Consider the following 24,290-nt stretch of genomic DNA (forward strand, 5'->3'; position numbering starts at 1 on the left):
GGCACATAAGTACTGCATTGATTGAATTTCTCCAGTCACAGAAAATTTGTGTATCCAAGTAGCTCCATTTTATTTGATTATTCTTTGATCTTCTTACTTCACTTCAAAGTCTATTATGTGTCTTCAAGATGGTCCATCTAGAGTCTTGTCCTGGCAAGAGACATTCTTCAGCATCCATCCATTTGATAAGGTGTGTTGTTTTTGTTCTCCACAGGTTTAGCCTAGCCTCTTCTGGGGTGTAATATTTAGAGCTTGAGAAGTGTGCAAAAAACTTTTCCTTAATTTTAGCTGTTGTCTAGGGGGTTGGTGTCCATTAAGTGGATGGTTTGGAGCTGTATTATTTTATTCTATTCATTATTTCTAGCATCTCTTGACATAATTCTGAAAGCACAATGCCAGCCAAATAATAGACATTCAATGGGGGTAGGTTTTAGGCAGCCAGTATTAATCCTGCATGATTGATTAAGAGCTATCTCCATTTGTTTGGCATATGCTGCTTTATACCATATGGCACTAGCATATTTCGCTGTGGAATGCCTTTGGAACTGCAACAGAAGGTGTTTTATCTCTGGACTAGATCAGATGGAAAGTTCTTTAATCTCTCAAGATTGAGAACAAAGACCAAAGTCCAACTGAAATGCATGTGGGCCTTCCTGTTTGCTGATGATGCAGCCTGTTGCCCATTCTGCTGAAGACCTCCAACAACTCATGAATCATTTTAGCAAGGCCTGCCAAGACTTTGGACTAACAATCAGCCTGAAGAAAACACAAGTCATGGGCCAGGGCATGGACTCACCTCCCTCTATTACCATCTCCATGCAAGAATTGGAGGTTATTCATGACTTTGTGTACCTTAGCTCAACGATCTCTGACACTCTCTCCCTAGATGTCGAGCTGGATAAATGCATTGGCAAAGCAGCTACCATGTTCTCTAGACTCACAAAGAGAGTATGGCTCAATAAGAAGCAGATGGCATATACCAAGATTCAGGTCTATAGAGCCTGTGTCCTGAGTACACTCCTGTACTGCAGTGGGTCCTGGACCCTTTGTGCACGGCAGGTGAGGAAGCTGAGCACATTCCATATGCGTTGTCTCCGATGCGTTTTTGATATCACCTGGCAAGACAAAGTTCCAAATAGAGTAGTCTTAGATCAAGCTGGAATTTTTAGCATGTATACTTTACTGAAACAGCAACGTCTGTGTTGGCTTGGGCATGTTGTGAGAATGGCTGATGGTCAGATTCCAAAAGATCTCTTGTATGGAGAATTAGTGCAGGGAAATCGCCCCAGAGGGAGACCACAGCTGTGATACAAGGATATCTGGAAGCAGATTCTGAAAGCCTTAGGAATGGACCTCAACAGATGGGAAACTTTGACATTTGAGTGTTCAGCCTGGAGGCAAGCGGTACATCACAGCCTCTCCCAATTTGAAGAGACACTTGTCCAGCAGGCCGAGGCAAAGAGGCAGTCCCGAAACCAGCAAAATCAGGGAGCTGGACAGGGGAGATTGTATTTTTCTTCATTGTGGGGTTGTCACTCTTGAATTGGCCTTCTCAGCCACACTAGACGCTGTTCCAAGTCCTCCATACAGAGCACGTTACCATAGTCTCTCAAGACTGAAGGATGCCTAAACAAATTCTGCTGTGGAGCAGCACAGGGCCAAAACTGTTCTTCTTGTTTCTGGGTGTGCACCCCAGCCTGACCCAGTCAGTTTCCTAAGTATGTTATTTCTGGTAGCAATTTTGTGTTTAGACAATTTTTCTTGGGGGGGGGGATCAAGTTTTAATTCAGGAACGATGCCCAAACCCTTTGGGCAGGGCAATGTCCCAAACCTGCTTTCCCAACTAACTCATAGCTTCCTCTCTGCTTCTGTTCTTTAAGTGGAAGGAACAGACCTGTTTTTAAAGGGTTTAGTTGCTGCTGGTTGCTTTTAGAATATAAGAAAAGATCTTCTAATGCAGCTGGTGCTTGATGGCCTCGAAGGTTTCTCCCTAGACTGCCAAGGCAAGACCACCAGCATAAATAAAACTCCTGGAGCATGGGGATGTTGGTTGATCATTTGTGTAAATGTTAAAAAGTAATGGTGTCAGGACGCTACCCTTTGGGAGACTGTAGGTGCATACATATCAGCTGCCCAAGAGTCCTTTTCTATTTTCCCACAGGCCAGTAAAACCAAGGGTGAGGCCATCTGGAATACTATCTTGAGCAAGACAAAATGGCTGCTTAGAAAGAGTACCTAGAGAATAGCGTAATTCCAGATCCTTCAACTTCCCTAACTCTGCCACAAGCTCCACAATTCCCATCCTGATGAAAACTCTTGGATGGCATGATAGCTCATTTTGTTTTTAATGTATTTTAGTGATCCAATAAAGGTATTCCCCAATCCAGATACTGCAGGAGGCAGATGACACTGGGACCAAGTCATTTGGCAGAACAGCATTTATCAGTAACAGGGTAGTTAGTTTTAACTCAGTAGCAGATGCCTTTCTCACTTCCTTGCCTTTTGAAGCAGCCATGCTGGCAAGTACAAAGATGAAGGCTTGCCACACTGGCCTCACATCTCTGGAACAGATCACTATCCTGTGTCAGTAAAGTTCCATCATCATCATAAGCTTTAGAGTTATAATGATACTTTTTGTTGACTCTGACACTTTTTTTCACTATGTTGTACTGGATTCTTTTTGGCTTTTAGCTAAAATTGAGTCTTAGATTTTCATAGTCTTGGCTGGACAGTTTGTTACTATTGCCAGTATTAGTTTATAGTAATACTCCATAGAACTTTATTATGTACTGTAAGCCACTTTGGGAGAGCTTTGCTGTTAAATGTGGTCTAGAAATATTAGAAATAAATAAATATGGTGGGGCATAATTTGCATTTGGACTCCAGTACTTTATTCCCTGCTGCACAGTGGTGTAATCTTTTATAATTTAATGTTAGTACACAGTGTGTTACATTTCTGAATGAAGCTTCATGTTTTTGTGGAAGACTAGGAAAAGGACAGTATTAATCTTGCATCTCCTCCATATGGTCGTGGCTATCTTTCAAACGTAAAATCCATGTAATGTACTTTTTCTACAAGAATGGTACAAGCGAGATTCCTAATGAGAAAGTAACAGATGATTTTATTATTATATCATTAAAACTGTGTCTTCAAGTGTTTATGAATGAGACTGCAGCTCCGTCCTTTAACACTGTTGTCCAATCTGGAAGGAAAGAACGTAAGTAGTTGTGGTATCATCTACTTGATGTTTTGTAGACAGAATGTAAAGTTCCATGTTTCTTAAGGTAAATCCTGGAGTCCTAATGTTTATTGCTTGATTCCAACAAATCTTTTGCTTCATTGATTTTTGCTGCTAAGTAAGGTGAGCCACCTAAAGTAAAGAAGAAAAAGGAAATACAATATAGTTCTACATTTCTCTTAACAACATAGTTCCTACATTTTAACTTTCATAGATCACATCACAAATTAAATTCCATTAACTTTCATCCAAGAAACTAGCATAAGAAATTAATATAGCAACAAGAAATTTACAAGCCATTTCCCACTTTCCCAAAAAGACAATGTTCTCTGGAAAATCCACAGGCAATATTTTGAAATGAGACATCTCAGTATAAGCTGCTTGCATAATATTACAAGATATTTATTGGCAAACGTACATCCAAGAGCTGATTCTGGGAATTGTCTAGTATTTTTTTTAAAGCCAACAGGATTGGGAAATTATGAATATCATATTGAGCATCATAGAGCGAAGCCCTGGTAAAATCTTTTAAACCATTCCAGTGTAGTGATGGAATTCTGAATTCTTTAGATATTAAGATATAAAGACAGTTGCTTTATATACTAAGAAAAGTTAGGTTCTTTTTCTCAGTATCAGTTTTATAACAAAGCCTTATCTGTACACAGTCATAGCATCAAACAGTGAAGTCAGACCAAATGTGTTTCAAGACAGCAGGTTTTATTTAGCTTCTTACACAATTATTTGAAGAAACCACAGTAGGGATATTTTTAATAAAGAGCAATTAAAGTACACAAAGCAAGTTATGCCCTATTCTTGATTTAAGACACACACATACCAGACTAGAGTGTCATATTAAAGCTATTTAAACACAAAATGCTTTCCTCCCAGTCCTCAACACTATTACTACTTTCCAGTCCATCTAACAATGTGATTACAGTTCAGCAGTCCTGGTGTTTGTTTGTTTTTTACTCTCCCCTTGAGTGCCAACCATCTGTCTCCTACTGCTGAAAACGGCATCCAAAGGTCTGCTGTCACAAGCTCACCACGCAGCGACACACACCTAGACACTTGTCTGTGAAAATGTGCTTTCAACAACAGGATGTTGTGAACAACCTTTTCTAAGCACCTGTTCAAAAGAATAACAATGTGGAAGAACCAAGTGCAAGGTCAGCATTAGAGCTGATTCCTATGGGGCACTCAATATGTGAAAAGTCCTTGTGAAACCATGTTTGATTACCTTTTGTAAAATCTTACATTTAACCAATGTGCTGTCTCCTTTATGTGCAACACCTGCATACCAGCCTTTCATGGCTAGGAGAGAGGAAACATGGGCATACAAATGCTTTGAAACATGACATTAAGCCCCATGAAACCCTGCGTGGGCAAATGAATTCTGCACATCCTTTATCCTGTGTAACACCAGGAAGCCCTTTAGAACAAGATATATGATTCCTTACCTTCACAGAACCAGAAAGGTTCAGGACAGTCTCCTGTGCTTCCAAAACAGGAATTTAATCACATCTAAATATTCAATACACAATGTATTCGCAAAGGCTTTCACGGCCGGGATCTAATGGTTGTTGTGGGTTTTTCGGGCTCTTTGGCTGTGTTCAGAAGGTTGTTCTTCCTAATGTTTCGCCAGTCTCTGTGGCCGGCATCTTCAAAGGACAGCACTCTGTACTCCACTCCCAAGCAAACTACACCAGAGCACAGAGTGCTGTCCTCTGAAGATGCCGGCCACAGAGACTGGCGAAATGTTAGGAAGAACAACCTTCAGAACACGGCCAAAGAGCCCGAAAAACCCACAACAACCATTCAACACACACTTTTATGCCCTTTTCCATGGAGAAAGATAGCCAAAAAACCCACACTTTAGACTAACACTGCTTCGCTAAGTAAGGCATTGGTTAAAAAGAGGTGTGTTAAAGAGAAAAACAGATTGGGAGGATATTGCTGTGCTTTCCAAAGTGCACAGATAGGGCTTGGGGAAGAAGGACAACCAAAAACAAGGTTCCAAAGAGGTGGCCATGGTAGTAAAATACGTATTTGGGGCAAGGGCAGGGGAAGTATTATGGCACCTTAAAGACTAGCCGATTTCTTTCTGTGTGAGCTTTTGTGAGTTGAAATCCTCAGAAACCCACCTCCTCATATCTGAGGAAGCGAATTTTGATCCATGGAACTCACACATATTTTGGTAATGTGACCAAGTATTTACATTAAAGCATTTACTGATGAATGTAAAACGAATGCTTAGGAAGCCTGGATCTCTCAAGCAAGCAATGATGTGTGCACACATGTGCAAAGTCTGCAGTTAAGATTTTGACAAATGTGTTGGAAGTCATGGTGAAGAATATGTTTCTGAAAGAACTCAGCCAGTCACTCCTTCTGAACTGAGCTTATTTCACAAAAGGAGAGAATTTGCTATTTGGCTTGATTTAAGTTATCAGGTGTCAAACTTAGGTCACCTTATCTGTTTTAGTTTGTGGTGTCTTGCATTCTAGTTTTTTAAAAAATTTTAGTTCTTGTGTGCTTTTCCTAATCATGTAAACCGCCCAAAACAATGTTCTCACTAAGTCAGATGTTTTATAAGCTCTATAAATAAAACAAAACAAAACAAAACAAAATAAATAAGAGAATCACGTAGACCACATAGAGTTTTGGGGAGGATAAGATGCATATAGATGTTATATTCTTCATAAAGAAAGTATACTGTTATTACCTCTGGCAATAGATTTCATCTGTGTTTAAATGCAATACAAGCACAAGATGGGTAAACAGCAAGTAAATTTAAAACTTAACCATTTACTAAGGTACCTAATGCAGCACTGTAAGACAGTCGTATAGTATTATGACACTAAGACATTTCTGCAAATTGATAAGGATATCAGCAATGAAAATCTCAAGTAAAGTTTACTCAGGTACTCCAGAGTGAAGCCTCTGCTAGTCATACAGTCACTAAGGAGTGAAACTGGTGTTAATGTTGCATGACAGATTGCACAAACTTAAAACAACGTACAGTACTGAAGACCAGCAAAATATCCAGTGCAGATACAGATAAACTAAGACATTCAAAGGAATATATGTTGCACAATTAGATCTAATACCGACTGTGTTAAAGGAAAAGAAATATAGGGATTAATAGCAATATCAGACAACCATCTACAGCTGTCAACTGATTTTTTTCCCAAAGTTCTAATATTTTAGGGTTTTTTGCCTACTGTGATTATGTTTTCTGTCTTCAATGTAAACTTCTAGAACAGAAATAAACACTTAGTGACAACATTAAATTTGACTGATTGATATGATTATTAGCATCTTAGCCAAGGCCTACCTCCTAAAAACTGACAGATTGTGCTTACTCAAGTAAGGAAAATGAGGTAAGAAAAAAAAAACATACAGCAGGTCATTACAAGAGCTAAAACCTGGGCCTCAAAATGTGAAATATGTTTTAATACTGATTTTATTTACCATTTTAAATACAATATTTATTTAATTCTTTTAAATATTTCTATACTACTGTTTTTAGATTTTAAGTATTGTCTTTTTAATGATGTAAGCCGCCTTAGGTCTTTTTTCAGGAGAAAGGCAGGTTAAACATATTTTAAATAAATATATTTGTGTCCTAGGAGTTTGTTGTTATAATGTGTCATTAAGTCAGAACTGACTTAAGCAATCCTAATAAGGTTTTAAAGATAAGTGAGGTATTTAAGGAGTGGTTGAACAGTTCCACCCCTAAGTGAGAGAACTGAACCCAAGCCTCCTAAGTATTAGACCACTACGCTGTGCTCTACACCACTGGTTCTTAACCTTGGGTTACTCAGGAGTTTTGGACTGCAACTCCCAGAAGCCTTCACCACCAACTGTGCTGGCTGGGGTTTCTGGGAGTTGCAGTTCAAAAACATCCGAGTAACAAAGGTTAAGAACCTAGGCTCTACACCACACTAGGTACCCCACCCCAGGAGCAGCTATGCAGAAACAATGGAGATAGGTGGAAGGAGAAGGAGGTGTTCTCTTTAAAAAGCTTTATAAGGCACTGGCCGATGGTGACTCACAACTGTTGCTATGTTGTCTCATAGAGTGAAAGTCCTTTTGAAAAAAACAATTAGGTGCAAGCTTCTCTTTTGACTGAATTAAGATGGAACAGCAGTATTTTGATCATAATTTCATCACAAGTACAATTCTTCATGTCCAAAGATGCTTTATTCTTTGACTCTTTAAGTCTGAATATGTACAGCAAGTTGCAGAAAATAATTTTAAGTACAAATACACAGTGAAAGAGTGAAGAGAACCAATACCAAAAAAGTGTGTGCACCATACCTCACCTTAATGAGGTCAAAAATATTTTTATACACTCGAATGAGAAGGAAAATGCTACAAATCTGTCAAATAGATATAAAAATCTTGACTTTCCCCCCTCTAGCTTTTTAAATACTGTGCAACTCTCAACCATCTGTTGTATCAAAGTACAAACAGCAATGAACATATGGGCTTTCCTTCTCACCCAGCTGTAGTGTAGTTAAAGTTATAATAAGAGCTTTTGGGGGAGATACATTTACATTAAAAACCCAGCTAGTTAAAACATCTGTGCCTGGCTTTACAGTTTTCAGGAACATTAAAATCTAGTATGTATATTTATCATTGGTATAGTATTCTGCTAAAAATGTGTGGGTTTATCTTTTTTCAGGGATGCAAAGATTCCAATGAAATAGACATGGGCTTTTTCACAGCTTCATGACTAACATCCCCTCTTCTTCAAAAGCTAACAGCTTGATACAGCAGTTTCTGAATCTCACGGCTTGACAGCCACTTAGGCTTGTGATCTAGTGAATGACCCCAAAGGCAGCCATTAGATTCCCTGCTATGGTTCATAGAGGCCTGATGCTAAATTGCTTTATACAAGCTGAACATACTGTGAGTAACGCTTTAAAATTTAGTTTGAAATAAGAATTTCTGAACTTAGCAATGAAGTGTCAGAGTAATGAGAAAAGGCTTGACAGCATCAACCAGTATCCATGAAACTGAGAACATACCTTTATCAGGATGATTCAAAAGCATGATTTGCCTGTGAGCAGTTCTAATCTTGTCCTTGCCAGCAGATGGACTATAAAGATAAATTCAGAGTGCTTACCAAAAATAATTACTTTTGCAGAGTGTAAAATAGCAATCTGTTTGCATCTTAAAAACATAAAAACTAGGGATCTTTGCCATCTGGTGGGCAAAAGATGATACTGCAGTCTTGGAGACAGAATTCCACTCCAAAGTCTTCCAGTTTTGTGTTCTCTGAGCCACTCACATTTGCCCATATGAGTAACCATTTTAGCTGACCATTGGTAGATGTGAGCCATGCCAGAAGTTATGAAATGTGCATGCATTTCTTTGTGCTATAAATTCCATATAAATGTAAACGCATGCAGACTGTAGCTGAGTGTTTCATTTAGGGCTGTGTTTAATATCTACAAACTGATGCCCAAATTTGTTCAGTTCTCCACTTTTCTCTCCACTCACTCTGCCTTCAAACCATTATTTTATTTTGCAAACTATAGTAGATGCACTGAGATAAAGGCAATATGTAAAGGTCAATAAATACTACTGATTTTAAAAGTGAAACTTTTGCAAAGGAAAGCCAAAGAACAGGAACATTAGTTTCAATGTAAGGCAATGAAGTGAGGGAGAGGACTGCTGAGTGGCCAGCAACCTCCTGTCTGGCAGGCTTGGGACAATTCAAACAAGATTGTCAAAGGTGGAATTTAAAACTAACATTGCAGCCCTCATTTTGAAACTGGAATAGTCATCTAGCCTTGATTTTTGGAACTCCTGTATTTTTTTCTGAATCTTCCACAGATAAAGTGGAGCCCAGCGTGATGAAAGCCCATATACACCAAAAGCCAGCATTTGTTTCTGATTTTGTAGTAGTCTAACAGCTGGCTGGCTGGATCAGTGAGTTAGATACTGGGCTGCAGAGCCAGAGACCGGGAGCTCAATTCCCCACTGTCCATCCCAAGAACTGGCTAGTGTGGTCTTGGACAAGCTGCATAGTCCCAGGCCACCCCCAGAAGAAGGGAATGGTAAACTGCTTCAGAGTTCTCTCTGTCTAGAAAGTCCTGAAAAGGGCTGCCATAAGTCAGAATTGACTTAATAGCACACAATTATTATAGAGGTACCCCCTACCTTTGCACTTAGATTTTACCATGGAGAAACAGAAAATTCACAGTTACAGATGTCACTTCTTTTAAGATGCTTATTTAAATGAAAGCTATTGAGATGAGTGTTTTTGCCCTGTGTTTTATGCCATTTTTCAGGTTGGGCACTAAATAGATTCTGTCTCAAATGCAGAACAACTTACCTTATGCCTAAAATAAGACTAGCTTCTCGACGATTCATTTTTGGTTCAAATCCGCCTTTATAATAGGAAGAAAGACTCTGAATGAGACACACAAGATTAAGTAATTAGATCAATGTACAATAACCTCACTTCTGTCACATGAATGATACACATTTGAAGCCAGAGAACTACAGCTGAACAGCAATCAAGGCTAAGCCCTGCACAGGAAGAAAGACAGGTCTCTACCTGTTTTATGTTTCTTTCTTTTATCTGCAAAGCTAATAGGAGTTCAGAGATGGGGGCTTCACACTGGAAACAGCATGGGAGGAAAGATTAAACATACTTTCAGAGAACAGCATTTCCCCAATCTTCAGAAGAGTCACCCGAGGCTCTTAAAAAATGAAAAGATGTAAGAGATAGCAATCGCTCCTCTTGGGTTGGCTTTTCAGCTGCAAGGTTCTAGGTGTCATTTCTGGTAATAAAACTGCTTCAAGCACTGTACACATCAACATGTAAACAGGAGGATCGCTTTAGCATGCTGAGACTTAATTTCTAGCAATCTGTGGCATGCATCCTACAATATCTCTGTGGTAAATAGAGGCTAATGGCCATGGAAAGAGGCACAAGATAAAATTCTATTGTTGTTGTTGTTTAGTCGTGTCCGACTCTTTATGGAATCGGAGAGCACGCCAGGCCCTCCTGTCTTCCACTGCCTCCTGGAGTTGTGTCAAATTCATGGTGGTCACTTCGATGACACTGTCCAACCATCTCGTCCTCTGTCGCCCCCTTCTCCTCTTGCCTTCACACTTTCCCAATATCAGGGTCTTTTCCAGGGAGTCTTCTCTTCTCATGAGATGGTCAAAGTATTGGAGCCTCAGCTTCAGGATCTGTCCTTCCAGTGAGAACTCAGGGTTGATTTCCTTCAAAATGGATAGGTTTGTTCTCTTTGCAGTCCAGGGGACTCTCAAGAGTCTCCTCTGACACCACAATTCAAAAGTAAAATTTGTAACTGCCTCCATATCTTCCCCTTCTATTTGCCAGGAGGTGATGGGACCAGTGGCCATGATCTTAGTTTTTTTTGATGTTGAGCTTCAGACCATTTTTTGCACTCTCCTCTTTCACCCTCATTAAGAGGCTATTTAATTCCTCCTAAAAATTGTATTAGTTCTTATCAAAGGTCAGTAAAATTCATGTACATTTTAATAGTATTGCATGATACAAAGGTCAATTTTGGACCGCATCAAATCACACTCTTATATGTGGACAACAAATTAAGAAATTTGTTTTATGTTTTCAAAATTCTGATGGGTAATATCTCCTGTGAAAATATAACTGTGATTGCAATAAGTTTGCTTTAAAATAATAAAAAATAACTATTTTATAAGATTGAAAGATGCCTAAAACCACACTCAATGTGTCAAGATTTCATAGTATGGGAAGCTGTTAGTATTTGAAAGACATCCTCATTAAAAATGTTCTTCAGTTTCAGATAGTTCACGTCAGAAACTGTTTAGATTGTCAAAAACAGATTTGGAAATAAATTAGATATACAGAAAGCAAAAATGTCTAGGGTCACAGAGAATGATCCAGCTAACACGATTTCAGTGGGAGACATTTAAGCATGGACCCAGATATTTCACTAAAATAAGTAAGACTCAAGGACTTCACTTCATAATGTTTTTACTACAATGTGAACAGATGACTTTGGAATTTCAAATGCACAGCACTTGTAGATTATGCAACTTAATATACTTGTAGCATAGTTTAAGAAAATATATTCATCTTACCTAACTCAAATTTCTCCACATGTTTGGGATGACAGTTTCCAACACCTCAAGTCAACAGCTATGTTGGCTCAAGATTATGGAAGTTAGAGTCCAACAGATGTGGAAAGAGCTAGGTTCAGGAGTCTGATGTAGATACTGAGAGAACTTTAGAACCATAGATGAAGAATCCTTTTAAAAACAACTAATACGAATTAAGAAAAGAAAAAAGGCAACTAGTATTGAAGTTCATGCCATCTTAAATACTATTCAAAAATCTGTGATAATGTTAGAAAATAGTTCAAATCACAAGTACTGGACTTCCTTCTTATCAGGCTGAAAAGTTTCACTGCTCATCCAAGTAGCTTCTTCTGTCCAAGAAGAGCTGGAAGGAGATCCCTGATATATCCTCCATGTTCGTTGTCCATCTAACAAGCATAGTGAGACCAGGGGGAAGTGAAACCAATGTGGAGGATATATGAGGAATCTCCTTCCAACTCTCCTCAGACTGAAAAAGCTACTTGGATGAGTAGTGAAACATTTCAACTAGAGATGGGGACGAATAAAAAAATGGTGATTTGTTTTGATTTGTGATTTGTCAAGGTTAACAATTCAATGAATATGAATCAATTCATCAATTCATATTCACTTTAAAAGGCTATAAAACTGCCCCCCAAGCACCTAGAGACACCAAATTTGCAGGGAAGCTTTCTCAGATGGTTTTCTACAAGTCCAGAAAGTTCGGTGAACATTGGGTAATGGATCCCTGAGTGATATAGTCTCAAGGAGGAAACACTCAGGAAAACTCACCCCAGGTACTTAGAGAATCCGGAATCATACCAAAGCTTCATATGTCTTTCCCCAACATGCCCACAAAATTTGGTGAAGACTGGATATCTGAGTGATTCACCCACAAATTGGGTCCCCCCAGGATAGTTTACCACGAGGTTACAGAAGCCCATGGCATTGAGGGAGTTATATTTGGCCCCAGCAGAATGAGAGATACTTGGCACTGAGGTAGCTTGGTTTGTCTCTGGCAGGCACACACAGACATGAGGCATTGAGTTTGTCTTCAGCAACATCACATTTGCCAGTGGAGTTTGCCCCCAGGAGGCAATGAGGTATTTGGCAGCAAAGTTAACTGAAATGCTAGAAATCCCTCCCCAAATTCCCAATAAAATTGTACTAATAAAAAAAAAGAAAGAAAAAGAAGTGTTTGCTTTGCTGCAGCAAAAGTGAAACCACAACCACAGCTAGCAAGCAAGTAGCAACAGCACAAGCCAACAGCAACTGTTCTCTCTAGAGAGAAAGAACAGAAGTGGGAAATGGCTGCAGGGGAAAAGCTTATAAAGCCTCTGTAAAAGTTACGCCCCCCACAGCCCTATCAATAGTGTTATTGGCTGCCTGATATGCCAACCCAGGATCTCCTGATCGGCCAGAGCTTCTGATTGGCACCGTCCAGCAAGCTCAGAGATGGTAAAGGGCCCAAAAAGGATAACGAATATAGACAAATCAATGGCTCAACAAATAAAACCAGGGAAATAGTCATCAAACCGTATTCATCCGGACTTAAAATTTAATGAATATGGATTGATGAATATGTGAGAAATTGGCTATATTTGTTGGAAAAAACCATCTGTTTTTATTTTCGTCCCCATCTCTAATTTCAACCTAATAAGAAAGAAGTGCAGTTGCCATGACTCAATTTCCAGATAACTTCACCTGGATGACTGAGAATCTTCAGATTTATAGCTATAACGTTTGATCTAAGGGACAAGTCAGCCACTTTGAATCCAACTTAACTTCCTCTAAGAAAACATGTTGATGTGAAATTCCATTTAACACAGCTATTTTGACCACACTAAAAATCAGATTTTTTTAAAGATGAGGCATCCTTCAGTCTCGAGATACTATGGTAACATGATGCTCTGTATGGAGGACTTGGAACAGCATCTAGTCTGGTTGAGAAGGCCAATTTGAGAGTAACAATGCCTTCCACACTGAAGACGAATCCAATCTGTCCCCTGTCCAGCTCCCTGATTTTGCTGGTTTCGGGACTGCCTCTTTGCCTCGGCCTGCTGGACAAGTGTCTCTTCAAAATGTGAGAGGCCATGATGTACCGCCTGCCTCCAGGCTGAATGCTCAGATGCCAAGGTTTCCCATTTGTTGAGGTCCATTCCTAAGGCCTTCAGATCCCGTTTGCAGATATCTTAGTATCGCAGCTGTGGTCTCCCTCTGGGGCGATTTCTCTGCACTAATTCTCCATACAGGAAATCTTTTGGAATCCGACCATCAGCCATTCTCACAACATGCCCAAGCCAATGTAGACGCCGCTGTTTCAGTAATGTATATAGTGGTACCTCGCATTACGAGTGCTCCGTTTGACGAAATCGCATAACAACAATGTTTTTGCAATCGCAAAACGATGTTCCCTATGGGGGAATTTCGCTTTGCGATGAGCGGCCCCCTGTTTCGGTAACCGCTCATCACTAAGCAATGATTTTCGCACAGCTGATCAGCAGTTTCAAAATGGCCACCGGGTAAAAAAAATGGCCGGCCGCTGTTTTCTGGCATGGATTCCTCGCTACACAGGCAGCGAAAATGGCCACACTATAGAGGATCTTCGCTGGACTGTGAGTTTGAAGCCCTTAGGAATGCATTAATCGGGTTTTAATGCGTTTCTATTGGCTTTCTTAAATCGCATGACGTTTGTGTTTCACAGTGATTTTCGCAGAACGAATTAACATCGTCATGTGAAGCACCACTGTACATGCTAAATATTCCAGCTCATTCTAGGACTACTCTCTTTGGAACTTTGTCTTGCCAGGTGATACCAAAAATGTGTCAGAGACAACGCATACGGAATGTGCTCAGCTTCCTCTCCTGCCATGCTCAGGATACAGGCTCCATAGACCTGGATCTTGGTATATGTCATCAGCTTCTTATTAAGTCATACTCTCTTTGTGAATCTAAAGAACATGGTAGCTGCTTTGCCAATGCATTTATCTAGCTCGACATCTAGAGAGAGAGAGAGTCAGAGATCGTTGAGCCAAGGTACATGTAATCATGAACAACCTCCAGTTCTTGTGTAGAGATGATAATAGAGGGAGATGAGTCCACACCCTGGCCCATGACTTGTGTTTTCTTCAGGCTGACTGTTAATCCAAAGTTTTGGCAGGCCTTGCTGAAATGATTCATGAGTTGTTGGAGGTCTTCAGCAGAGTGGGCAACAACAGCTGCATCATGAAGATGAAGTCTCACACACATTTCAGCTGGACTTTGGTCTTCACTCTCAATCTAGAGAGATTAAAGAGCTTTCCATCTGATCTAGTCCACAGATCGACACCTTCTGTTGCAGTTTCAAAGGCGTGCTTCAGCATGACAGCAAAAAAGATCCCAAACAGGGTCAGTGTAAGGACACAGCCCTGTTTCACTCTGCTTCAGATGTCAAAGGGATCTGTTGTTGAGCCATTAAAAACTACAGTGCCCTTCATTTCCTCATGAAAGGACCTGATGATGTTAAGGAGTCAAGGTGGACATCCAATCTTGGGAAGAATTTTAAAAAGGCCGTCCCTGCTAAACAAATCAAAAGTTTTTGTAAGATGTATGAAGGCCACAAAGAGTGGCTGTCGTTCCCTACATTTCTCCTGCAACTGTCTGAGGGAAAATACCATGTCAGTGGTGGATCTATTAGATTGAAATCCACACACCAGAATCACAGAGAATCAAAAACTTCTCCAATGTAATTCGTGCATGCTTCTAAAAATCAGAAGTACGCAAGTATTATACTAGAGCAGTTTCTGAGAAGCAGTAAAATGTGTTACTTCATTATCTGAATTTATCATTTTAAAACTGCAATATTATTGGTGAGAGGATCTATGAAGAATAGATGTGCACCAGATTAGGAGTTGGTGATCTCAGTGGGCTTGAAAGCCACATTCTTACTAGCAGAAAGTACTGAAGCTCACACTAGTTTCTGTCATCTAGTCTTTGGCACACAGAACACAAAGTCAGACACTGAAAACTAGTTTTTAAAATTGTATACATTTTCATCACTTTGTCGTGTCACTTGGAAAATATGTGGAGTATCCTCATTAATCTGTTGCAATAAAAACAGAGTTTTATATGAAACATGATAGTTCAACAAATCTATGTACAGCATAAGGTTTTGTTGGGCAGATTCTTATTCATCAGTTACATGAAGAGGTCATCTATACAGGATAGGTACATGTACGCTGAAAAAACACTTCATCCCCCAAGGAGTCATGAGCTCAACACTTACAGCAGCTGAGATTTTTCTTGCTGTTCCTGAGATAACTTGTTCTAGTGGTTTCCAAAACTGGAATGCATATCGACCTATAAAATATTAAAACAAAAAGCAAGCTTACATCTGTTCGTTTGCTAAGCAAGCTTGTGGCAACAGTAATTTTGTGTGAAAACAGAGAAGAATCTAATTTTTCATTTCATTTGTCCAAAGGAGCAAAGTGTTGCCCTTTTCCTGATTCAAACTATTCTGAGTGGCTGGTTTTGGAGGCAAGCCCGGCACAGCATCATGATGAGTTGGCAGGTGCATATAGTCTTTAGAGTTTACTGCATCAAAGTGGAAAACATTTTTAAAGAAAATATGTAGGAATTGCAAAAATCTTAAGTTAGTACTTCTATCTGCTTGGGTGTGCTTTTAAAAAACAACAACTCTGATTTTCAGGGAAAGTTACAATTTTTTACTATATTTATTTACCTGCCTGTGAATTTACTTTTTAAAGTTCTCTGATGCTCCTAAGTGAATGGTCACTGTGACATACAGTGGTACCCTTCATTCTGTTCACAGCACTAAATGCCCACCCTTATTAATAAAAACTGGCAGGAATTCTTTGAAAGCTACTGAATGATAAGATTTGTAACATGCAGTCACAAGATGTTGCTCTGCTCAGAGTGCATTGCTACCACATGATAACCATTCAGAAACCCCTTCACAAAGTCTAGAATTGCTGTTTAACCTGTTATGGCAGGAGTCCCCAACCCCCAGTCCACGGACCAGTCCCAGTCTGTGGCCTTGGCAGGACCGGGCCATGGAAACAGATCTCCTGCCTCCCTATGCACGCTTCCTCGCACACACAGTCGCCATGAATGTATGCCCCCACACACAGACATAATCCAGCACGCATACACACACGCAGACGCCCCCACACACATACTAAACAGTCCATGGAGTAAAAAAGGTTGGGGACCACTGTGTCACAGACACTCTTACTTTCACCACAACCAGAGAAAAGGTAGTGTACTTCTTCCACTGCTGTTTAAATACTGCCATAGTTACTTACACTGTCTTTTTCAAACAAGAGTAAGAACACATTTGATCAAACACAGAAAGAGTATGCTATTTTGAGTTTGACTATGTGTTCCAGTACAAAAAACCAAAATGGAACAAAAACAGCCTGTTACGGGATTAATCAGTTTTCAATGCACTGTAGGTCAATGGAGACTTGACTTACAAACTTTTTGACTTGAGAACCGCCTTCCAATACTGATTAAGTTCTCAAGTCAAGACCCCACTGTATTGGCCAGTGTTATGCATGACATATTACCTTGTGGCTATTTTCAAAACAAAAACAATCCAGGATTTGTAAACCAAAAAGTAGCTTCTGTTAAAAATAAAAAGATGACGATGATTCAATGGCTGAGTAATCAATGGAACTTACACAGGAGTTGACTCATCAAATCATCACTGATTCAAGGGGCCTACTCTGCAACATGCTATGTTAAGCAACAGGATTTCAACCATTATAAAAAAACTACCAAGTTCATATCATACAACTAAAATCTTACTTTCATATCATAAACATAAGTTGCTCTTGTATGGCCAGTTAACTATCAAATCTTTTTTTCACCTGTCAGTCATGTGGTTACTATTTTCTTTCTGAAACTGGAGCTGAATCAAGTTTGAGTGAAGCAGAAAGGTCCAATACCAGAAAGATGAAGAGAATCAAATGGTCAGATGCACACCACTCCTACAGTGGTACCGTGACTTGAGAACGTCCCTACATATGAACAATTCGAGTGAAGAACGGCTCCATTCGCAAAAGGTTGCTTAGACTTGAGAACGGAGCCTCAACTTAAGAACCAAAAAAAGGTTCTAAACTGACCTAAGTTCACCTTAGGTCAAAAGAAGAAGAAAAAAATTCACTGCCTAGTGGTAGATACGGATTAACTGGCTTTGCATTAGTTCCTATGGGAACTAATGCTTCGACTTAAGAACAGCACCTCGATTTAAGAACGAAAAACAGCAGATACAGATTTAAATGGTTTTCAATGCATTCCTATGAGAAATGGTGATTCAGCTTAAGAACGTTTCGACTTAAGAACACAGTCCCAATACGGATTAAGTTCTTAAGTCGTGGTACCACTGTATTAGCAAGAGAAAACCACTCCATCCTACAATCAAAATGGTGCAGAAATTGTTAGTTTTTTAGAAGATAATATTAGCAAAAACTATTTCTAGCTACTGCTGGAACTAAAGTTCCAAACAAGTGCAGGATCATATTCAACTTCTAAACTAAAGAAGCAGGCAAGTTAATATAGTAATAGAATGTTGTAAGAACTATAATCCAATGGTAATTTTGCAGTCCCTTTTGCATTAGCTCAGATTGAAGCACCCATCCTCTTAAGCCTCCTGTCCCTACCTGCCTTTCTTTTCTAGAACAGAATTATATATGGTGAACAGGGCTGTAGTATGTACAGATCAAAGAATCTAATGCTCTGACTTGCACAAAAGGCTGCATATTCTACAGTATAAACAGGGTTTATTTGTTTTGGTTTTTTTTAAATGAAGCTCACTATCTGGTCATTTCTGATTTTGCTGGAATATTTTTGTCTAGGCCCCTATGAGTCCAAGTAGGAAATCACCCCGTATTGTTCGAAGTATTATATTATATTCCAGTTTAAGTAGTTAAATATGCATACAATTGTTGTACTTACCCGCAAAAGCAACAGCTGCAACACCAAGACCGACTGCTATCATAGATCTGGCCTATTTAAAAAAGAAGTAGGTAGAATTCAGTACATCATTTCACAATCCTCAGATGAAACTACTGTATAACAAACACTAAGGGTATCCAAGTAATTTAAAATACAAACACTTGATTTATACGGGTTACAGAATTTAGCCTTTCTTGAGAGAAATCCTACTTTTGTCTAATGCAGATTAAATACAACCCTGTCTATATAGCACTAAGCAACTTCCTTCCATTTTGTACTCTCACCCCCTCCATCTCTTCTACATCAATCTCTCAAATATTTAATGATAAGAACCAGGATGGCTCATATTCAAAATGAAACTGAATAAACTGCATTTATTTCTTGCAGATTATAAAATAAGACTTAAAGCGCAACATAGGTGGGCACAAATTTTCAATAATAATAACAATAAACCTTTGTTGGCATATAAAATAAATATAGTCAGGCTATTTTGTTAGATTTCCGGATTCACAGGGAGCATGAAACAAATACATTCATTTGCAGTCAGGGCTTCGCCTCCTAACAACTGACCCAAGAAAAACAGCTACTTGTTCCGTAATATCGACCACCTCCACAGATAAGATAAAACAGAACTTGTCCAGATCCGATTTCCCCTCCAGCTCTAATAATATTGAGGTGACATCCTTTTTGCGACAGTCCCGATGAAGTGGACAGTGCAAGAGCACGTGAGTAAAGGTTTCCAAAGCACCCTTGTTATATGGACAATATATTTCGTGATAAGGGGTTCCGTTATACCTACCATATGATACAGCACCAGGCATGACTACATCTGGCCAGAGAAAAGGCCCTGCGGTTTTGTGGACATTTAAGCAGCACAAGGTAAGCAGCTGGTTGTCTCATTTTAAAGGGGATGTAGAGAGACAACGGGGAACAAGACTTATCAGCTCCATTCCATAATTCCTGAAACTCAATGTTCATAATGCATCTCTTAACTGTTCAAAATACTAGCTCTAGACTTAGTGAAACTAAAGAGCTAGGTGAATAAGTTTTTCAAAAAGGGCAGTAGACCCAAAAGGAGAGTCAGAATCTTGCAGAAGCTGATACAATAAGCTGTCTTGGTCTGAGTTATAAAACATGTTTTGCCAGAATTAAAAAGTTCTGCCATGCCATCATTTCCAATGTAGATAGTCCAGTCTCAAGACAGAGTACCAAGTAGGGAATGTACCTTGGTAGGCCTAATACCTCACGTAAGAAGTGGGATTGTAGCTGTTCCATTGAGCAATCCATGGCATTTTGCCAAATTGGGATGCCATGCAGAATTTGCGGTGTAACTTTAGATTTAAAAACTTGTAGGGCTGCCGGGACATATCGGTTGCCAGCGTTGTAATAAAATTGAGGTATGGGCTGCACAGAAAGCCTGGTTATCTTTAAAACTGATTTGCAGTGAGAAACTCAGGAATATTTATAGTGAAAAAGAATACCTAAATATAAAAATTTTCAACTGCAACAATACTATACTCCCAAACAATTGGCCAGAATCCTGTTAGTAACGCCTGCTTGCGTAATTCCATTGCTTAAGTCTCAGTTTTGAATTGCCACATATTAATTAAATTAATCAACATACGTATCTGTTATTGCACACCAGCCATGTGACCTGGTATAGCAAATGCCTATAACGATTTCATAACTTCCAGCAATTCACAGCTGAAATTTACACTAGTGGGTTTATAGCACTATAATTTTTCAGCTGAATTGTTTTAGTTACTGAACCTGCATGTTTTCTTCATGAATTCCTCACAAAATAGAACATTTGACAACATACAGAAAAAGTGTTAATTTAGGGACTCAATACAAAATTCATCAAACTAAACCTTACTAGTTTCTAATAGCACTAACATGTAGCTAATACATTATACTTATTCCGAGCTTGCTTTCATTCCCAAAGAAATCACATTAATATTCTTTAACACTCCAGCAGATGCACCACTTCAAGTGATTACAGTTCACTGTTGGAATTCTTGTCATGTTTTGCCTTGTTACAGAAACCCAACTCATCATTTTCAAGAATAATTCTTTCCACTTGTACAGCATCTTTAATCTAAGCCTCTTGAAAGAGTTTACAAACATTAATTCTTACAATATGAGACATGAGGTAATTAGGGTGCTCATTTCACTAATAGGAAAGGGAGATATTTGTTGCCCCTGCCCTCAAAGATATGACAAAGAAAACAAGTACTTTATGTCAGGTGATAAAAGAAGTTCGGATTATAACAGTATGGTGTAGAATCCAAACAATTGATCTTGTTGCAAACCCAAGGAATCCTTGAGGCCCTGTTCTCTGGCCAATTTGCAAGATCCATCAAGGTGGCAGGCACAAAAGAAAAGACCTTTCCAAACTCCCTGACATTATTTAGGCCCTTCTTTGTTTTTAAATGTGTTTTAAAGTCCTGACTATTGATATTTGTGATTACTAAATTGGGTGAAGTCTCCTAATAAAATTTTTAAACTGTTCCTGTCTGTGTCACTATTTTAGATGGCTTGGGGTGTTGGAGTTCTACTGCTTCTCATTTTATGATACAGTTACTTGACTATATTTGAGAATTATTTTGAGAAGGCTGTAATATAAAACAAAGTTAAAGTGGTTTTTTTATAGATTAAACAGTTTAAAAACACATTACCAATAATATACAAATAATTAGGGCCAGGGTTTCTATGGCATGTCATATTTTTTCTGCAACTTTTATTTGAATTTATAAGCAAGTTAAAACATGTTTAGGAGTAATCTCGTGAAAAGTGGGTTTTATTTTTCCTGAAAAATCATAGTTTGACCTTTTTAAAGGGTTACATATTTTTGTAAAATTTTGTAACAAACATCAAATTTTGATCATATTTTGGTTGCCAGCAACCTTCTCAACAAGCCAGCAAACAATGCAAGGGGAATGGGTGGTCATGAGGCTGTTTGCCTCTCCTAATTGACTGCAACGCTCTGTCCTTTAGCAAGTTAGGTGCTGATAGCTGCTGTTCCTTTATCATTGTTCTATGACAAGGTTGATGTTTTGGTTAGGAAGGCTGGAAACATGGATGTTTGAAGGCCAGAAGGGGATAAGTACTCTGCCAGTATGGGTTGTAGACAAAGGATAAACTTTTTCATCAGCAAAAGCTCTATTTGCTACCGTGTTTCCCTGAAAATAAGACAGGGTCTTATATTATTTTTTGCTCCAAAAACGCCTTAGGGCTTATTTTCAGGGTCCCCCCCCCCAATGTACAACAATCTACATTTATTCAAATATAGTCATGTCATCTTCTGGTTGCTGCACAATGGTGGAGGGTGGGTTTCACTTAACTGGGGCTTATTTTGGGGGTAGGGCTTATTTTAGGGGAAACAGGGTAATATACCAGAGAGAGAAAGACAGGTACCTTTTCATTTTTAGTAGCATGGAAAGTATGGTAGCCTGTTTGAAAGTCAGTAAAACTCTTCTCCTTGGTGGTGGACCTGGGTAGTTTTTCAATTTTCTGTAGGTCAATAAACCAGATATCTGAGTGCAATAGCTGACTCAGTGAATGTTGAGCAGATCTGCTGTTTGTCTAGCATTCTTCATTTACCTGGTTATTAGCAACATGCAGAACTATTTGGGTGGTCTGCAGCGGAGGAGATATCCCCCCTTGTCCCCCTGGTTCACACCTCCAGCTGTTGCCTCTTCTTGGAGAAATCACCTGCAAAGTCTGTGCCCCCTTGTCAGGCAATGTAAAGTTGCTGTTAACAGGGCTCTCTGGTGAATTTAGTGAGGGGAGAGCCTCTGTAATCTTCTGGTTGAGAACATCAAAAGCATGGCTTAATGAATCAAGTTTGCTGGAGGTTAAGGTAAGCTGTTGGAAAATATTTTTAACAGTCTCAGCCAAAAGGAGGGAATATTCTGATATTATGTCCAGTGGCAGTTTCTCCTGATTAGTTTCTGCTTTCTTGGGGAGTTTTCTGGCTGGGTGAGTCTGGGGCTAGCAAACTCAGCTCCCAATTATGATTCACTGTTTAAAGGGGAAATTTAATCTGCTGAACACTGGGTTTCCGATTCTGACCCAAGAACCTCATATCTATTTGAGCACAGGATAACAGGAGCACCACTCACCAAGTCCTTTCGAAAGATCAGGCTGTACAATCTGTAATTGTTTGACAGGTTTTGGTAAGGAATTGGAGCTGTATCTTGATCTTTTTTTCTCTCCCCACATCCTGCAAATACAACTAATTCTCTGGAGTAGGTGGATGAAGTACAGTATCTCTAAAATATCCTTCGGATGGCAGGGCAAAACAGAGCAGTGGAACAGCTGAGTGTAGCTGTACTCAGATGGCCATCTATCTTCCACTGACCTTGGCATTACACCCAACTTTCAGATAAATTCCAGAAACATACAAAGATAATCTTCATCATATCACAAACAATCTACATTCAAGGTTCTAGCACAAGAAAATTCAAGTTCAAATTAGTTCCTCCTTGACAAACAAGTGTTGGAATTTGTCCTCTGATATTGTTGATTCTCAGGCTAAAGATTTTGCACACAAGAAGTGTGTGGATAGATGAGGTTCACTAAGGTTTGATTTCATCATGAAACACCTTTATACCACATCCCAGATAAATGAGTACTGGACTACAGACTCAATTCTTTATAAATACAGAATAGAACACAGCAGATGCCTCAGAAATGTCTTACTGGATAAAGTGTACATTTGACTAAATTTCAATAAGTATGACCTTATTTTGTAGGTTTTAGGAAAAGGTTCCTGATACATGGACTATAAATGCCAACATGCTAGTAAAGAATGCACAGAAGAGGCTGTATTTCCTGAGAATGCCCGGGAAATTAAATTTATCTCAGCATTTACTTCTGTCCTACTATCGTAGCACCATTGAATATCCTAACTTATGGCATTCTGGTATGGTTTGGGAGTAGCTCAGTAGCGGACCAAAAAGCTCTACAGAGAACCATTAAAATTGCCCAGAATATCATCGGCTCCAGCTATCAACCCTGGATGACATCTTCACATCCTGCTGTCTGAGGAAGACACACAATATCTTGAGAGACTTCCCATCCTACTTACAACTTTTTTGAATTGTTGCCGTCTGGCAGAAGATATAGAACATTTAAGACTTGGACCACACATTTTCTGAACAGTTTTTATCCCAGAGCTATAACTGCACTTAATAATGAGCTTAAAGACCAACAGTAATGAATAGTTGGACAGTGTTACTTAGCGTGCGGTGTAGATGTTTGTATTCTAAGTAGGGGATTTTTAGTGGGTGGGGAATGTTTGGGGATTTCTTATGTGTGTGCATGTGGGTCTGGTCTCTGGGTGTCTGTGTGAATTTCATTGTATGAGTATACTATGTATATACTGTACTTACAATGACAATAAATTTATTTGATTTGATACTGTGAAGCTGCTGCAGAGCATGATTTCCCTACTATGCTTCCTGGAAGAAAAGCCAGCCTGTTTAGCTTTGGGAAAACTGCACAGTCGCGGAACACCCTCAGAAGGAACAATACACCACTTCTGAGCACATTATACCTAAAGAAAAAACTGAACAGGGAGACACCGTAAACAAGGTTCCCGCTAAGCTCTGTGTGTGTGTGTGTGTGTGTGTGTGTGTGTGTGTGTGTGTGTGTGTGTGTGTGTGTGTGTGCGCGCGCGTGCATGCACAACTCCATTTCCCTCTGCACAGCGATCATGTTAGGTTCCAGTTTTCAAGATACTGTATATGATATTCAAGGAGTAGTTTACAATTCTCATCCTCCAATGAGTTTCCATAGCCAAGCAACGATTTGACTCTCCTGCATCCCAGTTCATAACTGCTATACCACACTAGCTCTCCACAATTTCCATGTACTACAAAGATTCTTCTATGCACTTATTAAAGATACAGGAGCCTCGCCCCTTTCACACCTGGACAAGACTAGATGCATCTGGTTAAAACCGGTACATGGGAGCAGCAAATATGG

At 39.3% G+C, this 24,290-nt stretch overlaps 1 protein-coding gene across 2 annotated transcripts in view; it reads right to left on the reverse strand.

Moving 5' to 3' along the window:
- DNAJC15 (DnaJ heat shock protein family (Hsp40) member C15) overlaps positions 1–24,290 on the reverse strand; it is an 89,338-nt gene that overhangs the window by 64,133 nt on the left and 915 nt on the right. The window contains exons 3-7 of one of the 2 annotated variants that reach the window (XM_078390707.1): positions 18,300–18,351; positions 15,607–15,680; positions 9,583–9,659; positions 8,270–8,340; positions 3,103–3,371 (exon numbers count right to left, since the gene is read on the reverse strand). In XM_078390707.1, the coding sequence (XP_078246833.1) occupies positions 3,301–3,371; positions 8,270–8,340; positions 9,583–9,659; positions 15,607–15,680; positions 18,300–18,351 (345 nt within the window). In that variant the 3' untranslated portion in view covers positions 3,103–3,300. Of the gene's footprint in view, positions 1–3,102; positions 3,372–8,269; positions 8,341–9,582; positions 9,660–15,606; positions 15,681–18,299; positions 18,352–24,290 lie in introns of those variants that run through there. The other variant, XM_072994779.2, reaches the window with a different exon arrangement.

The sequence above is a fragment of the Pogona vitticeps genome, chromosome 3, assembly GCF_051106095.1.
Source record: "Pogona vitticeps strain Pit_001003342236 chromosome 3, PviZW2.1, whole genome shotgun sequence".
In the NCBI taxonomy this organism is placed as follows: domain Eukaryota; kingdom Metazoa; phylum Chordata; class Lepidosauria; order Squamata; family Agamidae; genus Pogona; species Pogona vitticeps.